At 42.5% G+C, this 22775-nt stretch overlaps 1 protein-coding gene across 1 annotated transcript in view; it reads left to right on the top strand.

The window, feature by feature from the left end:
- The first annotated feature begins 7473 nt into the window (after nt 1–7473).
- The window catches only part of DHRS7B (dehydrogenase/reductase (SDR family) member 7B), a 75258-nt gene continuing 59956 nt past the window's right edge, over nt 7474–22775 (top strand). Inside the window, exon 1 of the mRNA XM_008579006.1 lies at nt 7474–7529. Within this exon, the coding sequence (XP_008577228.1) occupies nt 7510–7529 (20 nt within the window). The 5' untranslated portion in view covers nt 7474–7509. The remainder of the gene's footprint in view (nt 7530–22775) is intronic.

The raw sequence follows: 22775 nt of genomic DNA, 5'->3' as shown, positions 1-22775 counted from the left end.
AATCACTTAGTGTGATTCTTTCCATTTCATTTTTCTTTTTGAAAATTGTCTTTAGCTCTTCTAGGTCTTTTGCCTTTCCATATACATTTAGAAACAATCTTTTCCATATCTACAAAAAATCTTGCTGGCATTTTGGTAGGAATTTTGCTAAACCTGTGTGAGGAAAGTGGAAACAGTTTAGTTAGACTCCCTAAACTCATGTCAGATAGGACATGATTCAGCACATTTTAGCACATTCGCTGTAAACAAGTTATATAAGAGTAGTATAGAGCCGGCCCGTGGCTCACTTGGGAGAGTGCGGTGCTGATAACACCAAGGCCCCAGGTTCGGATCCCATATAGGGATGGCCGGTTCACTCACTGGCTGAGCGTGGTGCTGACAACACCAAGTCAAGGGTTAAGATCCCCTTACCGGTCATCTTGAAAAAAAAAAAAAAAAAAAAAAGAGTAGTATAACTGCACATGTGGCCCATGTACTCCTTGGCTTGTTGGCACTATTGTGTACTTGAGTATAAAAGACAACAGTTTTGAATCACTGGCTGTTAGAGCTCGCATCTGAAATAAAGCATGTCCATTGTGCCTAAGGCTGCCAGAATCTTTTTCCAACTACCTAACTCGTGACCTGCACAGGATGGGGCAAAGGGATCTGTGATCCAGCTTGACAGCCTATATATCAATTAGAGGGGAACTGACATCATTATTATGTTGTCTTCCAATCTATGAGCTTGATATTTCTCTCCATTTATTTAGATAATCGATTTCTTTCATCAATGTTTTGTAGTTTCACCTTAGAAGTCCTGTACATGTTTTGTTATAATTACACTTAAGTATTTCAATCTGTTGAGCGATTGTAAATGGTACTTTAGTTTTGGTGTTCATGTGTTTGTTGCTAGTATAAAGAAAAATAATTGATTTTTCTATGTTGATTTTGTATTATGGGACATTAACAAATTCACTTAACTCTAGGAGTTTGTTTTTGTTGATTCTTTGGGATTTCCTATGAAGGCAATCGTGTCATCTATAAATAGGGAGAGTTTTATTTCTTCTTTTCTGATCTGCATGTCTTTTATTTCCTTGTCTTGACTCATTTCACTGACTAGAACTTCTATTACTACGTTGAGTAGCATCAGCAAAAGTGGACATCCTTGCCTTGCCTGATGTGGGGAGGAAAGCTTTCAGTCTTTCACCATTAAGTATGAGGATTGCTGTAGCTTTTTTGTAGATGCTGGTTATCAGGTTAAGGAAGTTCCCTTTTATTCGTTGTTTGTTGAGTGTTTTTTTTTTTTTTTTTAAATCAGGAATAGGCATTGTATTTTGTCAAAATCTTTTTCTGTACCAATTGGTATTGTCATTTTTTTTGTTTGTTTTTAGCCTTTTAATATTGTGGATTACAATAATTTTCAAATATTGGATCAGCCGTCCATCCCTGGAGTAAACCCCTCTTGGTTGTGTTGCATAGTTATTTTTACATATTGCTGAATTACAATTGCTAAAGTTTTGTTAAGAATTTTTTTTCCTTTTTGTCTTTTTTTGTGACTGGTAACGGGATCGCAACCCTCGGTGTCGCGCCTGCACCGCGCTCAACCAGTGAGCGGACCGGTCTCTATATGGGATCTGAACCCTTGGCGGGAGCGCGGCCGTGCTCCCAAGCGCTGCACTCTACCTAGTGCGCCACCCCCATTGTTAAGAATTTTTGACTCTATATGTATGAGGGTTTTTAGGTCTCTTTCTTTCCTTTTTTCCCCTCCTCTTTTTGTATTGCCTTTTAGTATCAGAACAATGTTGATATCATAGAATAAGTTCAAAAGTCTTCCCTCCTCTTCTGTTTTCTGGAAAAGATTTGTAAAATTGCTATTCTTCTTTAAATATTTGGTAGAATTCTCTAGTGAAACTAGCATTGCATGGAGATTTCTGGAAGGCTTTTAATTACAGGTTCAATTGCTTTAGTAGTTATAGGGTTAGGGTTAGCAATTTCCCTATTTCATATTGGGTGAGTTGTGGTAGTTTTTACTTTTTAAGGAATTTATACATTTTACCCAAGTTGTCAAACCTGTAAGTTGTCCGTAGTATTCTCTCATTATCTTTCTGATATCTGTGGGTCTGTAGTGACACTCCCTGCTTTTTTACTGATACTAGTTTTGTGTCTTCTTTTTTTTTTTCTTGTCAATCTTGCTAGATGTTAACAACCTTATTTATCTTTTCAAAGAACCAGCTTTTTGTTTCATTAATTTTCTCTTGTTTTTCTGTTTTTATTTTTACTTTTTTTTTTTTTTTTGGCAGCCAGCTGGTACAGGGATTGAACCCTGGACCTTGGTGTTATCAGCACTATTCACTAACCAACTGAGCTTACCTACCAGGCTGTTTCAAATTTTACTGATTTCTGCTATCCTTATTATTTCCTTTTTCCTGCTTGCTTTTGGCTTATTTTGCTCTTCTTTATCTAATTTTTTTTTTTAGTTTGTGTGATTCGAGACTATTCTCTTTTCTTTCTTTCCTGCTTGCTTTTGGCTTATTTTGCTCTTCTTTATCTAATTTTTTTTTTTAGTTTGTGTGATTTGAGACTATTCTCTTTTCTTTCTTTCTTTTTTTTTCTTAAAAAGATGACCAGTAAGGGGATCTTAACCCTTGACTTGGTGTTGTCAGCACCACGCTCACCCAGTGAGCAAACCGGCCATCCCTATATGGGATCCGAACCCGTGGCCTTGGTGTTATCAGCACCACACTCTCCTGAGTGAGCCACGGGCCAGCCCGAGACTATTCTCTTTTCTAATGCAAGCATTTAGTGCTATAAATTTCCCTCTCAGCACTGCCTTGGCTGTGTCCCACAAGTTTTGACAGATTGTGTTTTCATTTTCCTTCAGTTCAATGTATTTTTAAAATTTTGCCTTGAGACTTCCTTTTTGACCCATGGATTATTCAGGAGTGGGTTATTTAATTTCTAAGTATCTGGAGATTTTCCTGTTATTCTCTTACTGATATCTGGTTTGATTCCATTGCAGTTCGTACACACTCTGTATGATTTCAATTATTCTGAATTTTTTGAGGTTTGTTTTATTGCCCAGGATACAGTCTATCTGGATATATGTTCTGTGGGCACTTAAAAAGAATGTGTTTTCTGTTGTCATTGGGGTTAGTGTTCTACAAATGTTTATTAGACTCTGTTGGTTGATGGTATTGTTGAGTCCTTCCATATCTTTGCTGACTTTTTATTTGTTCTAGAGCATATTAAGAGAAGACTGTGAAGTCTCCAACTACAGTTTTATCAGTTTTTGCTTTGCATATTTTGCTGTTCTGTTGTTCGGTGCATACAGATTTAGGATTGCTATGTCTTCTTGGTGAATTGACTCTTCTAATGATTTAATGTACCTCTTGGCCTGTAGCAATTTTCTTTCTTCTGAAGTCCATTTCATCTGATATTAACATAGACACTCCTGCTTTCTTTTGATTGATGTTTGCACGGTTTATCCTTTTCCATCATTTTACTTTCAACCTACCTAACAAGGGAGTTTCCTGTAGGTAGCATATAGTTGAATTATGTTATTTTTATCTGCACTGCCAATTCCTGCCTTTTAATTTTTGAATTTAAACCTCTTCCATTGAATGTAATTATTGACTTATTAAAGTTTAAGTTCGTTATTTTATTTTTTATTTTCTGCTTGTTTTCTCTACTTTTCTTATCTCTTTTTTTATTCCTCTCTTCCTGTGGGTTATTTGAACATTTTTTTGAATTCCATTTCATCTATAATACTTCTGAATGTATCTCTTTGTATAGCTTTTTAGTGGTTGATCTAGGAATTACGTTATATATACTTAACTTATCACAGTCTACTGGTGTCCACATTTTACCAGGTTGAATGAAGAATAGAATCCTTACCTCCTTCCCTATTTATAGTTGTCTTAACTATTTCCCAATATACACACCAAGAACCATATCAGACAGTGTTATAATTTTTGCTTTATTCATTCAACGTAATTTAGAAAACTCAAGAGGAGAAGAAAAGTCTATTTTATTTACCCATATTTTTACTCTTATCATTTTTTTCTTTCCTGATGTTCTAAGATCCCTTCTTTTATCATTTTGATAAAATTTGATTTCTGTTTAGAGCACTTTCTTGAGCCATTCTTGTGGGTTAGGTCTACTGGTGACAGATTCTTTTAGTTTTCCTTCATGTGAGAATGTCTTTATTTCCCTTTCATTTCCAAAGGATATTTTTTGCTGGATATAGAGTTCTGAGTTGATGGTTCTTTTATTTCAGCACTTAAAGAATTTGTGCCACCTCCTACTCGCTTCTATGGTTTCTGATAAGAAAAATGCAGTCCTGAGAATTGTTTTTATCCTAGAAGTAATACATATTTTCTCTCCAGCTGCTTTCAAGATTTTTGTCTTTAGTTTTTGTAAGCATTACTATGACGTGTCTTGGCATAGATTTCTTTGGGTTTACCTGCTTGGGGTTTGCTCAGCTTCTTCTTCTTCTTCTTCTTCTTCTTTTTTTTTTGCAGGTGGCCAGTACAGGGATTGAATCCTCACGTTGGTGTTATCAACGTCACAGTCTAACCAACTGAACTAGCCAGCCCTCAGCTTCTTCAATGTGCAGGACTATGTCTATTGCCAAATTTAGGGAATTTCAGCCATTATTTCTTCCAATACTTTTTTAGCCCCATCCTCTTTCTCCTCTCCTTTTCTGACTCTGACGACATATGTGTTAGATCTTTTGCTATAGTCCCACCTGTCCCTGAGGGTGTGCTCATGTTATTCAATGTATTTTACCTCTGTTGGTCAGACTGGGTCATCTCTATTGTTCTAGCCTCGCTGATTCTTTCCTCTGTACTCCTCATTCTGCTGTGGAGCCATACATTAAGTTTTTAATTTCAGTTATTGTATTTTTTAGTTCTAAAATTTCCATTTGGTTCTTTCTTATATCTTCTATTTCTTTGCTGAGAATTTCTATTTTTTTCATTTGTTTCAAGTATGTTTGTAATTTTTCATTGAAAAATTTTTATGATGGCCACTTTAAAATCCTTGTCAACTAATTCTAACATCTGTGTCATTTGTGTTGGCATCTGTTGATCGTGTTTTTCCATTCAAGTTTAGATCTTCCTGTTTTTTGGTATAATGAACACTTTTTGATAGAAACTTGGATTTTTGGGTATTTTAAGACACTGGACATTACTTAAATATTGTGTTTTAGTATGTTTCCTTGGACATCACTTTGGTAGGGGAAAGGGAAGCCCCTTCATTATTGCCGGGTGGGAGTGGAAGTCCAGGCTCTCCACTTGGGCTTTGTTGACACCTGGAGGGACTCTGGCACAAGTGGGGAGTTTAGGCTCCCTAGCAGGCTACCACTGATGTCACCACAGCTGGGAGGGGAAGGGGTACCTAGTTACTGTTCCCTATATGGCTTCCACTGAGTGTGGGGTGGGAGGTGGCATTGTTGCTGCTGAGTGATAGTGAAAGTCCTGACTCTCCACATGGTTCCCTCTGACACTGCCCCAGAAAGGAGGAGAAGGGTGACTCCTTACAATCAAGTGGGGGTGGAAGTCCAGGTTCCTCACGCAGTTTCCACAAACACCATGTTAGGTAAGAGTCTCCTTACTGCCCAGCAGGAATGAAAGTCCCTGTTCTCCAATTGGCCTTCTCTGATATCATATCAGCAGAAGGGAGAAGTGCGTGGTGGTGCCTCTTTACACCAGACGCAGTCTAGGCTTTCCACTAAGCAGGCTTAAGGGAAGGGCTGAAGTTTTTTTCTATGGTTTTGTCTGAAGTGGAGCCATTATTGTTTAAAAGTTTTCTGTCTTCCTAGGCTGCCCCTTTCCTGGTCCTTTGGCTAGAGAGACAGGCTTTTCTTGGGGCTTTGTCTGTGTCTGTTGGTATTTGCAGGTTGCCTGTTCCTCCGGTACACATATGAGGCAACAACGACTATATTGTTCCTGGGATCCTGAGGTCCCTGGCTGGTCTGCATGCTGTCCACTTTTCAGTCTTCTTATGCTTGTTTTATGTATAATGTCCAAGGTTTTAGTTGTATTTAGTGAGAGGAATAGGGAAAAGTGTGTCTATTCCATCTTTGCAGAAATGGAAGTCCCCTGTCCTGTTTTCATAGAAGGCTGTGATATTGTGATAACCAGTGGGGATCTATTTGTATACTATCCTGCCGGGAAGTTAGAGTTTTTACACTTGCACTTGACAGATCCAATTAAAATTGGCTACGAAAACGTTGGGATCTACTGTCTTGCTTCTAGAACAAACTCCAAGCAGGACTGAATGGTGGATTGGGCAAGAGAATAATAGGCCAGTGAAATTAACCCTGGAAACTGGCTCAGTCTTGCAGTAAGGAGTCAGGATCATACTGGGTTTGTTACTGGGATATTGAAACTTTGGGAAATGGCAAGCAGGAGTCTAGAGTTTTCAGAACCATGGTGAGGTGCCAGGAGGGTATATAAACTCCTGTAAATATGTCAAAGGAAAACATACTAAACATATTATTTGAAAATGTAGCTAACATTCAGTTAAAAATAAAATTTCCCCTATGTTTTCAGATTTTGTGGATTCCTGTAAGATTTCCATGATATATTAATTGACCAAAGTGAATAAAAGCAAGAAACAGAGCAGTGTTACAGTATTGCTGTTTGTGTAATGGGGTGTGGGGGGTGTTGAATATATACATAATTGCTCGATTACGAATAAGAAAGTGCTGGAAGGACATACACAGCTAAAAGCATTGTTACCTAGGGGGGAGAGAAACCTGGTGTCTGGGGAATAGGGAGGGAGATTTTTTCAATTTACATACTTTTAGCCTCTTTTGACTTTTGAACTATGAGAATTCCTCCCATTTCTCTATTGCCTCTTTACACACTTCCTCTTCTATCACTTCAGGTGTTTTAAAAAATTTATTTGCAAGAATCATATAGCCTGAATAAAGGTCATTTTCAGATATATGTATTACAAGTATCTTCTCTGCTTTATTACTTGCCTTTTCATTGTCTTAATTGTATCTTCAGCTGTTTTAAATTTAACAACGCCCAATTTATCAGCCTTTTCCTTTAGGGCCGGTACATTTTTTGCACGAGGCAGCAGTCAAGGTTCATTGTCCCCCAATCGACATTCAATTGTCCTAGGTCTATTACTGAAGAGAATCTTTTTCATTATATTACAGTGCGGAAAAAATGTGGCTATACACCTGTGGGTCTCTTTGTGGCCTTTCTTCTTTTTCATGATTTTTGTCTTTGCGCACATATCCCACTGTTCCCCACTACTTCGTAATAATCTTGATAACTGTAGCGTAAATTCTCCAACTTTGCTCTCCCCCGAAAGTGCCCGGAACCGAAACCACGACCTCTCCAAATTCCCTGCGGAAGATGAAAGGAAAGTACCTATACAGGAGGACCGATGGACGGACCTACGCCTGCAGGGACGCAGGCCCGACGCGCATGCGCAGCCTAAGCGCTGGGCGTGGTCGGAGCCGTGCGGACCGGACACGTCACTTCCGAGGCGGAAGGATGGAGCTGATTGACCATGGTCTTTCCAGCAACCAGGTAGGGGCTGGGGAGGAAGGAACCTCTAAGGGTGAGGGGGACCGGGTCGGGGCTTCAGCTGAGGCGAATCCTGGGCTCGGGTCGGGGGAACGAAGGCCGCAGGCCCTGAGGGGACGCGCCGAATCCCCGGGCGACTTCCGGATTCCCGCGGCGCTTAACTGAAGGGAGTCTGCCCAGGCACCGAGATTCGAGTCCTGGCCCTGGCGCGTTCTCGTTGTCTTATGAGTGAGACCTCGCAGTCGCTGAGGTCTCGGAGTCTGGGTTTCAGTGGCTGCATGTGTGTGTGTCGTGATGCGCTGGGCCCGCCCACCGCTCGGCGAGGGCGCTGTGCGGGAAAGGCCGCCGCGACCGTGGTGCTCCTTGCTGGCGGCTCTTTACTCCCCAGTTCTGCACGGACCTCCGGGGAGGCCCCGAAGCTTGTGCAGATGGCGTGACTGAGGGCTGGAGCCCTGGAGGCCGGTGGCGAGCCTGGTGACGAGTTAGAACTAGCACAGGAGATCCAGTGTTTCAGCAGTCAGGGCAGGGTGCCGACTCTTGTGCATCCACGAGAATGGCTCTTTCTCGGCTGTGTGACTTTGGGCACATGTGTTAAGTAAGCGTCTGTTTTTTCACATGTAACTTTGGGAATAATGCGCCCACTCATAAGGTTACTGTGCGAAGTCAGCTATTGTCTGGCACATAGAAGGTATTCAACAGAGGGTACCTGTATAATTCTCTTTTCAGTCCCTAAGCCTTTAGTATAGTGATTTGAGAGTCGAGAAGTATATACATACACATATGTTTAGTGAGCGTACAACTGGTCTCTTAGTGGAATTGCCAGGAAGTGATTTTCATGTCTTCCAAACTGTATGGGGGAGAAAAAAAGAGTAAGTCAGTTTCCAGAGAAGTGGCAGATGGAAAAAGAGATCTTTAGCTTGGTACTAAGAGTTAGAATTAGCAAAAAAGAACTAATTTTTCAGAAGAGCAGGGAGGGGAACTGACTTTTGAGCACCCACCAGAATGGCTGTTTTAGGTATCTTTCTATCTTCTCACTGCAACAGAGTAAAGTGGGTGGTATCCACATATGTTTTCAAAAGTATGGAAGCTAAGACTGCCTACACCAAATAAGTGGGAGGCAGGCTTTCAGACCCAGGCCTCTCTACAAGACCTATGTTCATCTGAGTACAAAAGGTAGCCTTTGAGTGGGTCTTTGTTAAATAAATTATATTTAGAAGATAACCTGGAGCCTTGCCATAACATAATCAACATATTGAGGTTCTCCCTCTCCCTTGTGCAACTTTTCCTAAGATAATGATGCTTTTTATTTCTCCTGAGGCTTATGATGGGAGTGAGTGAAGATGGAAGAGTCATAACTGGGCCTTGGTCAGGTGTGACCAGTAAAACTGACAGCTGTCCTTTCTGCTGAGATTCCCTGGGATGGCATTCTGCTAACCCCAAAAGCAGTGTTGTGAAGCTTCCAGATTAACAGAAGAAGGTTATGTACTCCTATTAGTGCTTGCTTTAAAGGAAAACATTATAAAAATGAATATATATAAATGGCATTCTGCTGAATTAATTTCTTTTTTTCCATTGCAACATTTGGAGCTTTCTTGGGATCATACATTTTATTCCAGTACATTGTCTAATGCGGTAGGTGGAGGTTTCTTTTATTGTAGAAAACACAGACTCTGAAAAAAACATTTATATCATTGGAAAGGACCTTTGTTCCAATTTTTTTCTGGGTTGTAGATTGATTAGGGATACGGTGGAAACAAAATACTAGTTACCACATCCTAATTTATGGCATATACTGTGTCATTTGTTCAGGAGGGAAGTACTGTTTTATTTTCGTTTTTACAGATGAAGAAATTGAGGCACAGAGAGATTAAAAGATGTGTGCAAAGTGGGAAAATGTAAGAGAGGACCAAAACAAAGTTAAAAGGGTTGCAATGGGGAATGGAGAATACACGAGGAAGTGGTTTGGGAGTGGTGACTCTGGGATGCTGAAGAACACCAGAATGAAGGGGCATTTTCTCATTGAAGTATGGAGATTCCTGCAGGAAGGGAAGGGCAGTTGTAATAAAGGCCAAAACCTGTTGCTTTATCTGACTATCCTGGACCAGGGGTAACACAACTGGACTGAGATCCTGTAGGTTTTAAAGCCCAGGTGTGGGATCCTGCTGCCTGAAGTAATGGATTTCTGGTGAACTCTGCTTTAAAAGAACCTGACACCATACACAAAAGTGTGAAGCCAGATAAATGAGTATATGATCACTTTATATTCAGAAAGATTCTTGGCTTTATAAAGAGATCTGTTTCAGGGTTCTTTTAGATAATACATTCCTGTAGTATACTTATGAAAGAAAGTGAGCCAATATGCCGGGTACTGTTCAAGCTTTATTAAAGAAAGAAATCTTCTGGGCTATGCTCAGAATGGCACAGGGCCGAGGACTGCTGTGCAAATGGTGGACAGCACCAGGTGTGGGGGTGGTAGAGATTATATAGTGTGCCAAGGGCTGGCTGATACCATCAAGGAGGGTCATTATGCTAATGTGGATCGGGGTGGAGAATTGCATCCTTGCAGAAGCAAAAGGGGTTTCTGTTTAAGTCAGGAGGCTTCTCGTAAAGGAAAGGGAGGAGGGGAGGAGGTGGGTTGCGCCATTTTGTTCTTGGTCTTCTCTAAAGTGGCGCTGGTTATGTTGCAAATCTATTATTCCTGCCTTTTAAGTATAGGGAAAAGAGCGGAGGTCTCATTCTTCTGAAGCCACTTCCTGCTGGAGATGGACGAATATACGGGAAAAATAAAAGATTTAGGTGGCGGGGTATTGGTTTAATGTGGGGAGGCTGTATTCTTCCGGGGAAGGGTCGCTGATTCTGAGGGGCTGATATCCTCCTTGCAGGGACAGTTTGGCGACCGTTTGCTTGGTGAAAGCCTGCATATGTTCCTGCAAGAAATTAGAGAAACACCAAAAGAGACAAGGGCCAAAAAGTAGGATGAGGCACGCACAGTTAGGGGTCCTAGTAGGGGCATAAGCCCGGGTATCAAAGGGTTTAGTGAAATGGTTTAAGTTGTTTTGGATCACCCCAGGCTCATTTATGTAATAACAGCATTACTCCCCCAAGAAGAGGCAGGTGTGGCTGTAAGGAAGTAAAGGGCCCGACGGTTCTGTAAAGTGACTGCAGTTCTGTAAAGTGACTGTCGCGAGTGAGGTGACCTGTCACTGGAGGAAGGAGATGCTGTCTATGCTTAGTTCTTCTGAGAGTTTTTGGTAGAATTGAGAGGCAGGAGCAGGGCCTGCTATGCCAGTTCCAGTTACAAGAAGGATCCCTGCCCCAATTAAAAAGGTACAATCAGTGCCCTGCGGGAGCGAGGGCACTTCCTAAGGGGGGGGGTGAAGTTAGTCCCAGTCCCATCTCCATCTCTCCATCTGTCTGGAGGGTGATGTCAGGGACAAGCCAAAAGAATATGCAAGAAGTCGCATTAGCGGGGGAAGGCAACGGGATAACGTAGTTTTACAAAGGAGATATATTCCGGTTTTAGGGCATGTATGAGGAGGGGGTAAGTGAGTGGTAGTGTTTGGTGTTAGTGAGGCAGAGTGTGGGGAGGCCCCGCACAACACTGACAGTCCCCACTGAGGCGAGATTAGAGGAAAGTGAAGAGACATTTGTGGAAACATCGTGGGCTGCATTGACAGGGAGGGGGGTGGCCACAAAAAGTTTCTCGCGAAGTAGGAGACAGATGAGTTGCTTGGGGACCAGTCTGATTCACTGAGGACTGCATCGTCCCTGTGGACCTGGAACCTCCATGTTCCGGGTAAGGGGGAGCATTGAGATAGGAGAAAAAACACGGGAAGGATGCAAAGGGTTAGGGAGCCAAAAGAATTTAAAGGGGACATTGCCACGATGAAATTGCTAAGAAGCATCCTACCAATAGGAGGTAAAGGAGTGCAGGGGAAATCTTCCCATAATGTTACACTCTTTGGGTGGGGGGTGCTGCTGCCAATCCTGTAGCAAGTACTTCAACAGACAGTAAAATAGTAGCTCTTGTGTGAAGGACGTGAAGTGGGCCTGCAAGAGTGAGAGGATAATCGCCGGGGGAAAGATCATCCTCCTTCTAGGATTGGGGGAAGAATGAAGGTCCTGGAGATTTTTAGTTTTGTGGGTCCTAAAATGGATGAAGCATGAGGAGATGTCGGGTTGGGGGTTGAATAGAGGGACCCCTCTGGCTTGATGTTAACAGTTTCTTTTGGTAAAGTCTCAAGTGCTAGTTTTACCAAGGATAAGTGATACCAAGGGGCCTTTCTTAGTACTTTTACTGCCATGGGGGTGGTGAGAAGTACTGTATAAGGCCCTTCCCAACACAGTGAGAGGGGATTTGGGATTTGAGTTTTAATATACACTTTCTGTCCGGGGCTCGGTTTAAAGTCTGAGGGGGTGATGGGGAAGGGATGAGGTAATAGAAGGTTGGCCTGTTCCCTAAGAAGATCTTGAATGAGTGAAAGAGTAGGGAGATACTGGCCTAAAGGTAATGAGCTAGAAGGGAGAGGTGTGAGAATGAAAGGCCTACCGTACATAAGTTTGAGGGGCCTGAGGCTTGTGGGCTTGTGGGGGGCAGCCCATAGGCGAGTGAGTGACTGATGGGTAGGCCAAAACGAGGGATGATTTCTGAGGTGGGAGCATGTGTTACTGCTGTAGCATCCTCTGAAGTGCAGGAAAAAGCCTCAAACCAACCTGAAAAGGTATCTACTAAGGGTAGAAGATAGCATGTCCTTTTGTGGGGAGAGTAATATAAGGGCTGAAGAAGGCATAGTATGGGTTCATAGCCTGTATAAACTGAATTATGGAAATCTAAAAGGATTTGCTCAGCTTGTGTAGTAGGGAGGACATAGCGACTGGAGAGAATATAGCAATTGTCCTTTCTCTGTTCCCGCAACTGTTGGAGGTGTTGTATTTCTTGGAGTGTGTATTGGGATAAGGGCGTAGGGGCCACGAGAAGGACCTAAGCAGGAGAGGAAGAGTGGGGGCCTGGTGATTGAGCAGCCTGTTTTACAGTTAGATCCTCCAGTTTGTTTCCCTGGGCTATGGGGTCATTGGTGGTTTGGTGTCCTCTGTAGTGTATAACCCCAACCTCCTTTGGGAGTTGTGTAGCCTCAATAAGCTTCTGTTAGATTTACTATGGCATAACCTGCCTGAGGGGGCAGGCGTGGAGGTGGCACTCCCATCTATGAACCATGTAATGGGATGCGGGGAGATGTGTGGAAAGGGATTGAGAAAGTGGTCTAAAGCCTCCATGCAATTATGTTTTAAGTGTCTTGAGTGTTTTGGGATGAGAGTGGCTGGATTTTAAAGGAGGGCAAGGTTTAAAGGAGAACTGGGAGTTTTCAGTGACAGTAAGGTGAATTAATTGTAGGCAGGAAAGGGAGAGAATTGACTTAGGCTTATGGCTGAGAAGGTCTTGACTGTTGTTTAAAAGTTGGTTTAGAGCTTTCTTATGCTAAAAGGGTGGCTGCCACCAAGGCCCATAAACAAGGGCCCATTCTCAAGATGTGGTATCTAGTTATTTAGAGAGATATGCAGCTGGGGAGAAAATATCTCCTGCCTTTTGTCCCAAGACCCCGACTGCCAGTCCTTGGGTTTTGGTGATGTATAGGATAAAAGGATGAGATAGGTTTGAGAGAGATAGAGCTGGGGCTGCGAGGAGAGCGGCTTTTAATCACTGGAAGGGAGAATGAATGGGCTTTGTGGGATCTAAAGGAATGGCAGGCTGCCCTGTAAAGTAGTTTTACTAGCACGCCAAAATTAGGAATCCATAGGTGCAGATACCCTGCAAGCCCCAAGAAAGAAAGGATTTCACCCTTTGTGGTAGGAGTAGGGAGTTCAGAAATTAGACTCTTGAACTGAAGGGGAAGAAATTTGGGCCTCATTGGGGGACACTCGACATCCCTTGGAGGCCAGGAAATTAAGGAGAGCAACAGTGTGGGCCTATGAATCCTCATAAGAGGGGCTACAAAGGAGGAGGTCATCCACATATAGTATTAAAGTGCTAGAGGTTGAGGGAACTTCAGAGAAGTCTTGAGCTAAGGCATGGCCAGAAAGTGGGGGCTATCCCAAAACCCCTGAGGTAGTACTGTCCAAGTAAGTTGTTGGGAACAGCACATGTCAGGATTAGTCCTGTACTAAATGGTATGAACCATTAGGCTTTATAACCGGAAGGATGGGTGTATTAAAAGGCGAGTGGGTAGGCCAGGAGAGATGAGAAAAAAGGAGTTTGTCTATGACAGGTTTTAAGCCTATTAGGTGTTTGTTAGCAATGGGTTACTGTGGGACATTAGTGAACAAAGAGGGGTTCCGCAACTTTACAAGGATAGGGGAATGGTGCATAGCAATGGAGGGAGAAGAAGCATCCCATACTAGGGATTGACCTTGTCCAAGGGGAGGGGAAGGTGGAAGCCTCTGGGGCCAGGTCTGGGTGTGGCCTGTAACAGGAGTATTGTAGCTGGAGTTAAAGTGTTTAGGGTAAGAGTAGCTTTGAATTTGAAAAGAATGTCCCATCCCAGTAAGGGGGCTGGGCATTGAGGCATTATTAAGAATTTGTGTGTGAATTGGGTGTGATGTAGGGTGCAGGAAAGTGGTTGAGTGATCCGTGGGTGGTATTCTGATCCGTGACCCCTACTATTGTGATAGAGGATGGGGTTGTTTTTCCTGCATATTCAGGAAGGGTAGAGTAAATGGCTCCTGTATCAATGACAAAAGTGATCAGCTTACCTGCTATGAGGTGAGTTACCCTGGGTTCACGGAGTGGTCTCCGTGGGGGCCTCAGGCCCTGGGCATCATCAGTCCTCCTCCTGGGCAAAGCCTAGAAGCCCCCATAGGGATGGCCGTGAAGCCGAAGGCTATAGGTTGGTGACTGGCCCACTCCCTCTCTGGCGAGTGGCAGTCAATCCTCCGGTGACCTGGCCATTTGTAGTAGGACAGGTTATGACAGGCCCGTGCCGAGTGGCCTGGTTGACTGCATTTGAAGCAGTTCTCAGGTGACTTGCCCCTAGAAGCAGCTGGCTTTGGAGTATGTGAGCCTTGGATGGCATTAGTCAGGAGCTGGTATTTGGCCTGATCTCTTTTATAGTTTTTTCGAATATCAGGGACTGATTGGGTAATGAAATGAGAGTGTAAGAGGGCCATGCCTGCAGGGGAGTTTGGGTCTATACGTGTGTGTTCATGTAAAGCCTCAGAGAGGCAGGTTAGGAACTCGCTGGGATTTTCAGTGGATATCTGTGTGATCTCTCTAAGCTTGTCAAAATTGACTGACTTGTGAGTAGCCTTTTGGAGGTTGTGAAGTAGGCGTGTGATCATATCCCGGAGATCCCAATCCCCTTGGCCAACCTGGTAGTTCCAATTTGGGTACGTGCAAAGAACAGCAATGGCTCCCACAGGCCACCTATTTTGAGCATGTACCTGAGCTGCCATCCAGACCTGCTCCCTGTACATGGACTCAGACAATTCCTTCCATCCCAGCCACTTCACAGAAGGGTTACAAAAAGCCGGACCTGAGGTGGGGTTGTTACCTGACAAAGGGGGAAAAGGGGAGGAGTTGGGCTGAGGAGAGTGTCTGGAGGCCACGTGTGGGGAAGAGAGAGAAATGTGGAAGGCTGACGGATCAGAAGATTGATCTGAGTCTGAAGGAGAGGTTGAATATGAGCTAGGAGAATTTGAGACATAGCACAATTGTGACAAGAGGGAAGAACATGTTCAGAGATAGGGAAAGGCTTGTACAGCATTTGCCATTTCGGTGAGTATCCAAATCGAGTGCCATCTTGTGGCCACTGGGATCTATTGTAATGAGGCGTTTGAGTTTTTTTTTTTTTTTTTTTGTCTTTTTGTCTTTTTTCGTGACCGGCAACGGATCGCAACCCTCAGTGTCGCCCCCGTACCGGACTGGGACCGGCTACGGGATCGCAACCCTCGGTGTTGCCCCCACTCCTCGCTCAGCCAGTGAGTGGCCGGTCTGTATGTGGGATCCGAACCCTCGGTGGGAGCGCCGCTGCGCTTCCCAAGCGGCGCACTGTAGCAGTGCGCCACCGGGCCGGCCCAGGGGCGTTTGAGTTTTAATGGCTCCCTGGAGGCTGCAAAATTGGCCAGGAGATGGCCCAGAGGTGTAGAGCGTGGAGTACAGTAGAAAACGGGATGTTTAGGTTCAATGTCTCCCTGGAGGCCAAGAAACTGGCCAGGAGACGGCCCAAAGGTGTAGAGCGTGGAGGTTTAGATTGTGACGATCCCATTTAGAGGGTGAGAAGGGGCAGTCAGTCCTGGTAGAAGAAGCATGCCAATAAAGACCGTCCTCTCTGTTGCCCACCTTCTTTTCAAGAGAAAAAATAAACACCAATCAGCTAATGAAGCATCCTTCAATAGCTGGGGGGCACAAGAAGGGTTCCCTCGGCCAGGCGCCTGGGTTTTTGTAGAGACCTGAGTTGTAGAGAGAGTAGTTGGGGGAACTGTAGAAGTAGGCAGGACAGACCCACTGACTCAACTAGAATTGAGGCTGGTGTTGGATGCATTGGTCTGAAACGGCAAAAGTAGAGTTTCCCAGGTCTGGGAAGGTTGGCTGAGGGCCAATCACCTCCAGAGAGAGGGGGTTGTCCATGACGTTGGCCAAAACCCTTCCTGGGTTTTGGCACCATAATGAAAAAAAGTGAGCCGAGACGCCAGGTACCGTTCAAGCTTTATTAAAGAAAGAAATCTGCTGGGCTGTGCTCAGAGTGGCACAGGGCCCAGGGCTGCCCCGAAAATGGTGGACAGCACCAAGTGTGGGGGTGATAGAGCTTATATAGTGAGCCAAGGGCTGGCTGATACCATCAAGGAGGGTCATTATGCTAATGTGGATCGGGGTGGAGAATTGCATACTTGCAGAAGCAAAAGGGGTTTCTGTTTAAGTCAGGAGGCTTCTTGTAAAGGGAAGCGGGAGGGGAGGAGGTGGGTGGCGCCATGTTGTACTTGATCTTGTCTAAAGTGGCGCTGGTTATGTTGCAGCGGGAGGGGAGGAGGTGGGTGGCGCCATGTTGTACTTGATCTTGTCTAAAGTGGCGCCATCTATTAGCATAAGGATTTGTTTTATTCAGATTTGCAACATTGTGCTTGCATAAAGGGAGCTGTGTTTGTGCCCTAGTCAGTGGCATGGAATGTGCCTTCCCTACTATTTACAAGCCTCCTTTTCTTCATCCCTGAATAATAGTAATAGTAGTTAATATTTATTGAGTATTTGCTATGTGCTAGGCACTGTGCTAAGCACTTTACTGGATCATTCAATCCTACAATAACCTTGTAAAGTAGGAACTGTTATCTTCATTTATAGAGGAAGAGTAGGTCTGAGAAGGTAAGAAATTTATCCAAAGGCATGGAGCTAATAAAGGCAGAGCCATTCCATGTTACTGAAAATCTGGTGCTTATCCATGTATTTCATTTATTCCTTCATTTAACAGATATTTATTGAATACTTACTGTGTATCAGCAATATGCTCGGTGTTGGGGGTATAATGATGAACAAAACAGAAGTTGCTTATAAATCTAGCACGGGAGATAGACAGCAAATAGATAATTAAAACTAAATATTAATTATGGCTGTAATACATGCTATGGAGGACAGTAGGGGATACTATGAGAATAGGTAATGGGGCCTGGCAGGAAGAGGGAGTAGTGGGGAGAGGCAGGGAAGACTTTTCTGAGAAAATGATATTTAGCTGAGACTTCAAAACTAAGTCAGAGGTAAATTGGGCATAAAGCTACCTGGGTGAGGGAAGAGCATTTGTGAAAGAAACCTTGAGGCTAGGAAGAGCTTGTATCTTGTAGTTACTGAAAGACGTATGGTTGCCAAAGGGTAGAGAAAGTTGTAAGGTCAGATGTAAAATGTAGGTAGGGATCTTATCCTGAGAGCGATATTGCTGCCCTGTCTTGGTTTATTTGGCTTCTCAGAACATACAGTCAACTCCACAAGCCATGCCTGTTTTCCAGCTCTGTCTTAGAACCAAGCCTCCTATCTTCAAGTATGTTTAGACCTGGTTGCCCACAGAAGGGGCCTAGGGATAAGAAGAGGGATAAATACCTAAGTGTGAGATTTAATTGGCATTTGGTAATTTGCATTAAAAAGCTGAATAGATACAGAGTGCGAATATTGTATTTCATCATGACTGTCTCTGGTTAGCAAATTGATTTAACAAACATTTTTCAGCCTCTCTTGGTCCAAGCTCTATGTCAGCCATGTAGGATACAAACATCTATAAGATACACTCCCTTTCCTTCCACCTTGCGTAAGTTAATGGTTTATTTGTTTTCCACAAAAGATGCTATAGTTGTTTTATCAATATTATCCTTCAATGTATATTTATTTAGCATGTGTTAGGGATACAGTGGTGAGCAAGTAGGGATGGCCTCTGTCCTCACAGAGCTTAAGTTCCCAATTGGGGCTGGAGGAAGAAGAAAGTTGGGGATGAGGTTGGAGAGAGGTAGGCAGGGGTCAGATCATGCAAGCCTCATAGGCCGTGCCAAGGATTCGGAGCTCATCCTAAAATGGTGGGAAGCCCCAGTCAGGGGAGTAGCACCATCAGGTCTATGTTTATGAAAGATCACTGTGGCTCTTCAATGGAGGCAGAAATTGATGGATTTGAGGGCTGTTTAGGAGGTAGGATCAGCAGGGCTTTGTGATAGGTTGGCATTGGGGTGAGAAGGGAAAGAGTGTCTGGGGTAGTTCTTTACAGGGCTTGTGCATCTGAGTCTAAAAAGCTCTTGTCAGGGAGAAATATTTTTCCTATAGTGAGGGAACCATCAAGGTGGGGAAGGCAGCAGTGAGGTGGCCCAGGACAGGGTGTAGAATGTTCTATATATTCATGTTGGGCAGAAGTTAAAAATAAAATCTCCTACCAACCTAGAGAGTGCTCTTCACAAATGGGGGAAAGAAAGAGAATAGTTATATTATTGAATGAGCATTAAGCCAGGCTCTGGGAAGCATCACAGGTAATCTGCTAATGTGATTACAAGACAGAAAAGAAATTCCCACTGTTTGTAAGTAGCTGAGCACATGCTACACCTTACCTACATAGTCTCAAGATTAAAGGTAATTTGTCCCTTGTAAGAAGACTTGACAGCACCATTTTTATACATTGTTTCATAGTTCATCCAAAATTCACCTGGTAATTGGGGTGGCCATCTGTGGTACTTAATTGCCTTTATCTGAAGGAAAAATAAAACATCTTGTATCTCTATGATAAGCAGATAGTCAAGGCACCTAGGCTAAACTTCGTGATGACTGGGAGATGTGGCGCTATTTTCCTTAATGTTCACATTTAAAGTTGGGGGCTCCAGGCCCTTCAGAAAAACAGTCCTGGATTTTGATGCTGGTTAGCTAGTTTAGCCTTTAAAAAGATTTACATACATGTCAAAGGAACAGAGGAGGAACTTACATATACTAGGTTTTTCAAAGAAATGCTGTAAGAAAAAGGAAGGAGCGAAAAGATCTTTTTCCCTTTTGGCAACAGGGAAAATTTATTTTTTAAAATATAGTTACACTTTCAGCGCAGTAAAATGTTGGACTGGATCAATGTCCAAAATGTTGGATGGAACGGGGATTATTTTAAAGATGGTTTTTAAGTAAGTTCCATGTAGTTGTTTGTGGGTAGGGTGCCCTCAAGTGGTCAAATCTTGCCCGTAGTTTCTTTTACATTGTTTTTTAAGGAGAGAGGTTACCAGTAGTTTTACTTAAGATCCTGCTGGTTTCCAACAAAAATTCTGGTTCCTGGTAGTTAACTCTCCCAGGGCATGTCTTGTCAGTAATATCATTAATGATGATAATGTCATTTCTCGCTCCCACCTAGTTATACGTATATGAGACCTTTCTTTGGTAGGTAATGTTATCATTGTAATGCAGAAATGAACTTTCAGTCTATTCTGAAAGGCCATGAAAATGTGGATGAGAACTGAGACTGAATGGTATGTAAATTCAGCTTGGAACTTTCTTGCCACCTACCAAGATAGGAAATACAATTAATTCCTTTGGATTTTACCTGAGTTCTCGCTCCCATCTTCTAAAGTTCACCGTAACCTGAGACTTGGCCACTAAACTGCTTAGTGGAGGGAAAAGTCTGCTGATGGCAGCTGAATTGATTGAACATTGTTTACCAGTAGTTTGAGCTTGCTTACTGTGCTTAGCTCCTATTTTATTAAGTAAGGTTGTGTTTGGATTAGGAACACTAAGTGTTGAGGGGAGATATAAATTTTTCCAGGTTTATGTGAGCAGTAAGTTACGGTCCTTAAATTGGGTACTATATTAGGAAACTACTGTTGTTTTAAAATTCTCTATGAGTATGGTATTATAATCCAGATTGGCTTAAAATGTTAGCTAAACTGAATCAAGGAAATTGTACTGAATTCCTGTTAAGCAACTAGCTTTTTCATATTCAGTTATTGCGTAAGAAGCCTTTGTGTTCTGTTTGGGTGTTTGGAACTGAGTGTAGGGATCTGTTTGTGCCTTAGACAGTATTAGAATTGTTTCTGTTTAAGGCTCCTACTAAAGGATTATTATTATTTTTTTTTATGTGACCTCCTACTTGATACACTTAAAAGTTAAGAATGTGGGCTTTAGAGTCTAAATACCTGGGTTTAGATGTTCTGTCATGTGTTAGCTATGTGACTTCAGGTACTTTTGTTGTTTAGCAAATGGAAGTAACTATCATCCCTGCTTCATAGGATTGCTGTGAGGGTGAAATGAGATTGTGGGTGTGAAGTTTGTAGCCCAGTGTCTGGCACTTTGCAGATACTAAACAACGTTAGTAATTGTTATTAATATTTTTCTTTCCACAATAGCCATATATGGTAACAGGCGAAAAATTCTTTTTAGTATCATTTGGACATCTGTGTAATATTATTATTTCACACAATTAAACTTGTCATGTATATTAGAAACAGCCACAGAATAGGCAAAAGATTAATTATATTAGAAATAAAAATGTACTTCTGGTTTAGGGAGTTGGCATATCTAGTCCTTTCTACCACATTTTCAAAGGAATGAAGGATTGTGACATTAGACCTTACAGCATTTTGTAATATATAAAAAGCATGTGAAAGGAGCACAGTCCCTCTTTTCTTATCAATTGCCAGGTCTTTACAGAGAGTGAGCTTTGTTCTCTCATCTTAACTCAGAGATTTCCAAATTATGACAGTCCAATAGTGGTTCTCATATATACCTGTGTGTGTATCTCCTGAAGGCTCAACCCAGTGGTTTGCACAAAACAGTTGTAGTTCTTACTGGCTGCTGACTCTTTGGGATAGCAGTTGGGGTCCTAAAATCCAGTTGCTGAAAACTAGAAGACAGGAGTGTAGAGAGGGAGTCTAAGGCATAAAAGGTGTTCAGTTTGCTTCTTTCACATATGCTTTTCATTTGTTCATCTATTCAACATTTATTCAGCATCCATCTTGTGCCAGGCACAGATAACATAGAGATGAATCAAGCGGCTTTTCTTAGGCCATCAGGTAGAGAGCACATGTGGACAGATCAAGTGCAATGGAGTGTTCTAGGAGCTCTGGCAGGAGACACCAGACAATACTGGGATTTCTCTTGATCTAATTTCATACTTTCTGGTTGAGAAACACTCACATGAAGTAGACATACTCACATGAAGTAGAGGATGCTTCTAACAGCTGTGGGATAAATTCCAGGAGCCCATCCATCATTTAACAACTTTGTAGTGTATGTAGAACTGTTTCCTGTTTATCTCTTGTCTCAAAGCTGTCTTGAGATTTGGATAGAATAAGGAAACTGGGCCATATTGGACAAGTTCCATTGTCAACAGAGGAAGTAAACAGTGGCAACATTTTGACTCCAAATCACTTGCTCTGCCATTCAGGAACTATAGTGATTTGCATTTCATTTGTAATGCTGGACTGCGTTAGTTTAAAGAATCTAGATTTAGGGGCCGGCCCGGTGGCGCACTGGAGAGTGTGCCGCTTGGGAGTGCGGCGGTGCTCCCGCCGAGGGTTTGGATCCCATGTGGAGACCGGTTCCCGCTCACTGGCTGAGCGCGGGGCGGGCGCGACACCGAGGGTTGCGATCCTGTTACCGGTCAGTAAAAAAAAAAAAAGAATCTAGATTTAGGAAAATCCTGGTCAACTACTTCACCCAGGTTTAAATGGTGAATATTTGTATTGAAGAAGGATTTTCCAGCAAAGATAGGTATTTTAACTTAGGGTGTACAGATGGGCTTCAGAGAGGTTGTGGATCTCCTGAAATCATTTCCATAATTTTATATGTACTTGCATTTTAGCAGAGACATAGCAATAATCAGATTTTCAAAGGAATCTATACTAAGAAAAGGTGAAGAACCCCACCACTCTCACAGATTTTTTTAAAGTTTAATATATAAAATTTTAAATTATGGTACTTAATGCAATGTTTCTCAGACAGTAACTCTCCAAAAAATTAGTTAAAAAAAAAATTAAAATGTAGCTTTACAGGAAACTTTTACATTTCTTTGCATGTTGCATATGGTAGAATATTGTATTGTGTAGAAGTATTTCAATTAATGAAAAGAGGAATAAAAAAGAGGAGATCACTTCATTGTCCACTGGTGGATAAGGAGAGATTAGGAAATGTAAAATAGTTAATTTGGTTACTCATTAGTGCTGGGCACAGGGCAGAAGATTAATTTATCAGTTTTCTTTGTTCCTTTTCTTCACCCTTTCTCATATTACCTTCCACCACTCTATATGGATAACCCAGCAATTATGGTGATAATCACTGTCATTTATGTAGGCCATATAAAAAGCCTCTTAACATGTGTCTACTCATTTAATCCTTCCTGCAATCTTGAAAGGTAGGCATTAAACATATTTTGCAGGTGAGGAAAATAGCTAAAACATTAACTAATTTGTTCAAAGGCACTCACCCAATTAGTCTGATTGTTGGTATTTGAACCAAGGTGTGCCGAGTTCCAAAGACAGTTTGTTATATCAATAACATTTGAAATTATCATTCACACCTCTAATTTGTTTATATTTCAACAGAAAAATGGCAAGCAGTCATTTTAGGCAAAAAGTAAGACAGACTTAAATTTATTTATTTATTTTTTTTCCTTTTTGTCTTTTTTCGTGTCCGGCAACGGATCGCAACCCTCAGTGTCGCGCCTGTACCGGACCGGGACTGGCAACGGGATCACAACCCTCGGTGTTGCTCCCACACCTCGCTCAGCCAGTGAGCGGGAACCGGTCTGTATGTGGGATCCGAACCCT

This window comes from Galeopterus variegatus, unplaced genomic scaffold (assembly GCF_000696425.1).
Source record: "Galeopterus variegatus unplaced genomic scaffold, G_variegatus-3.0.2 Scaffold1798, whole genome shotgun sequence".
NCBI classification, from domain to species: Eukaryota; Metazoa; Chordata; class Mammalia; order Dermoptera; family Cynocephalidae; genus Galeopterus; species Galeopterus variegatus.
This window is presented reverse-complemented; position numbering and strand designations above follow the sequence as displayed.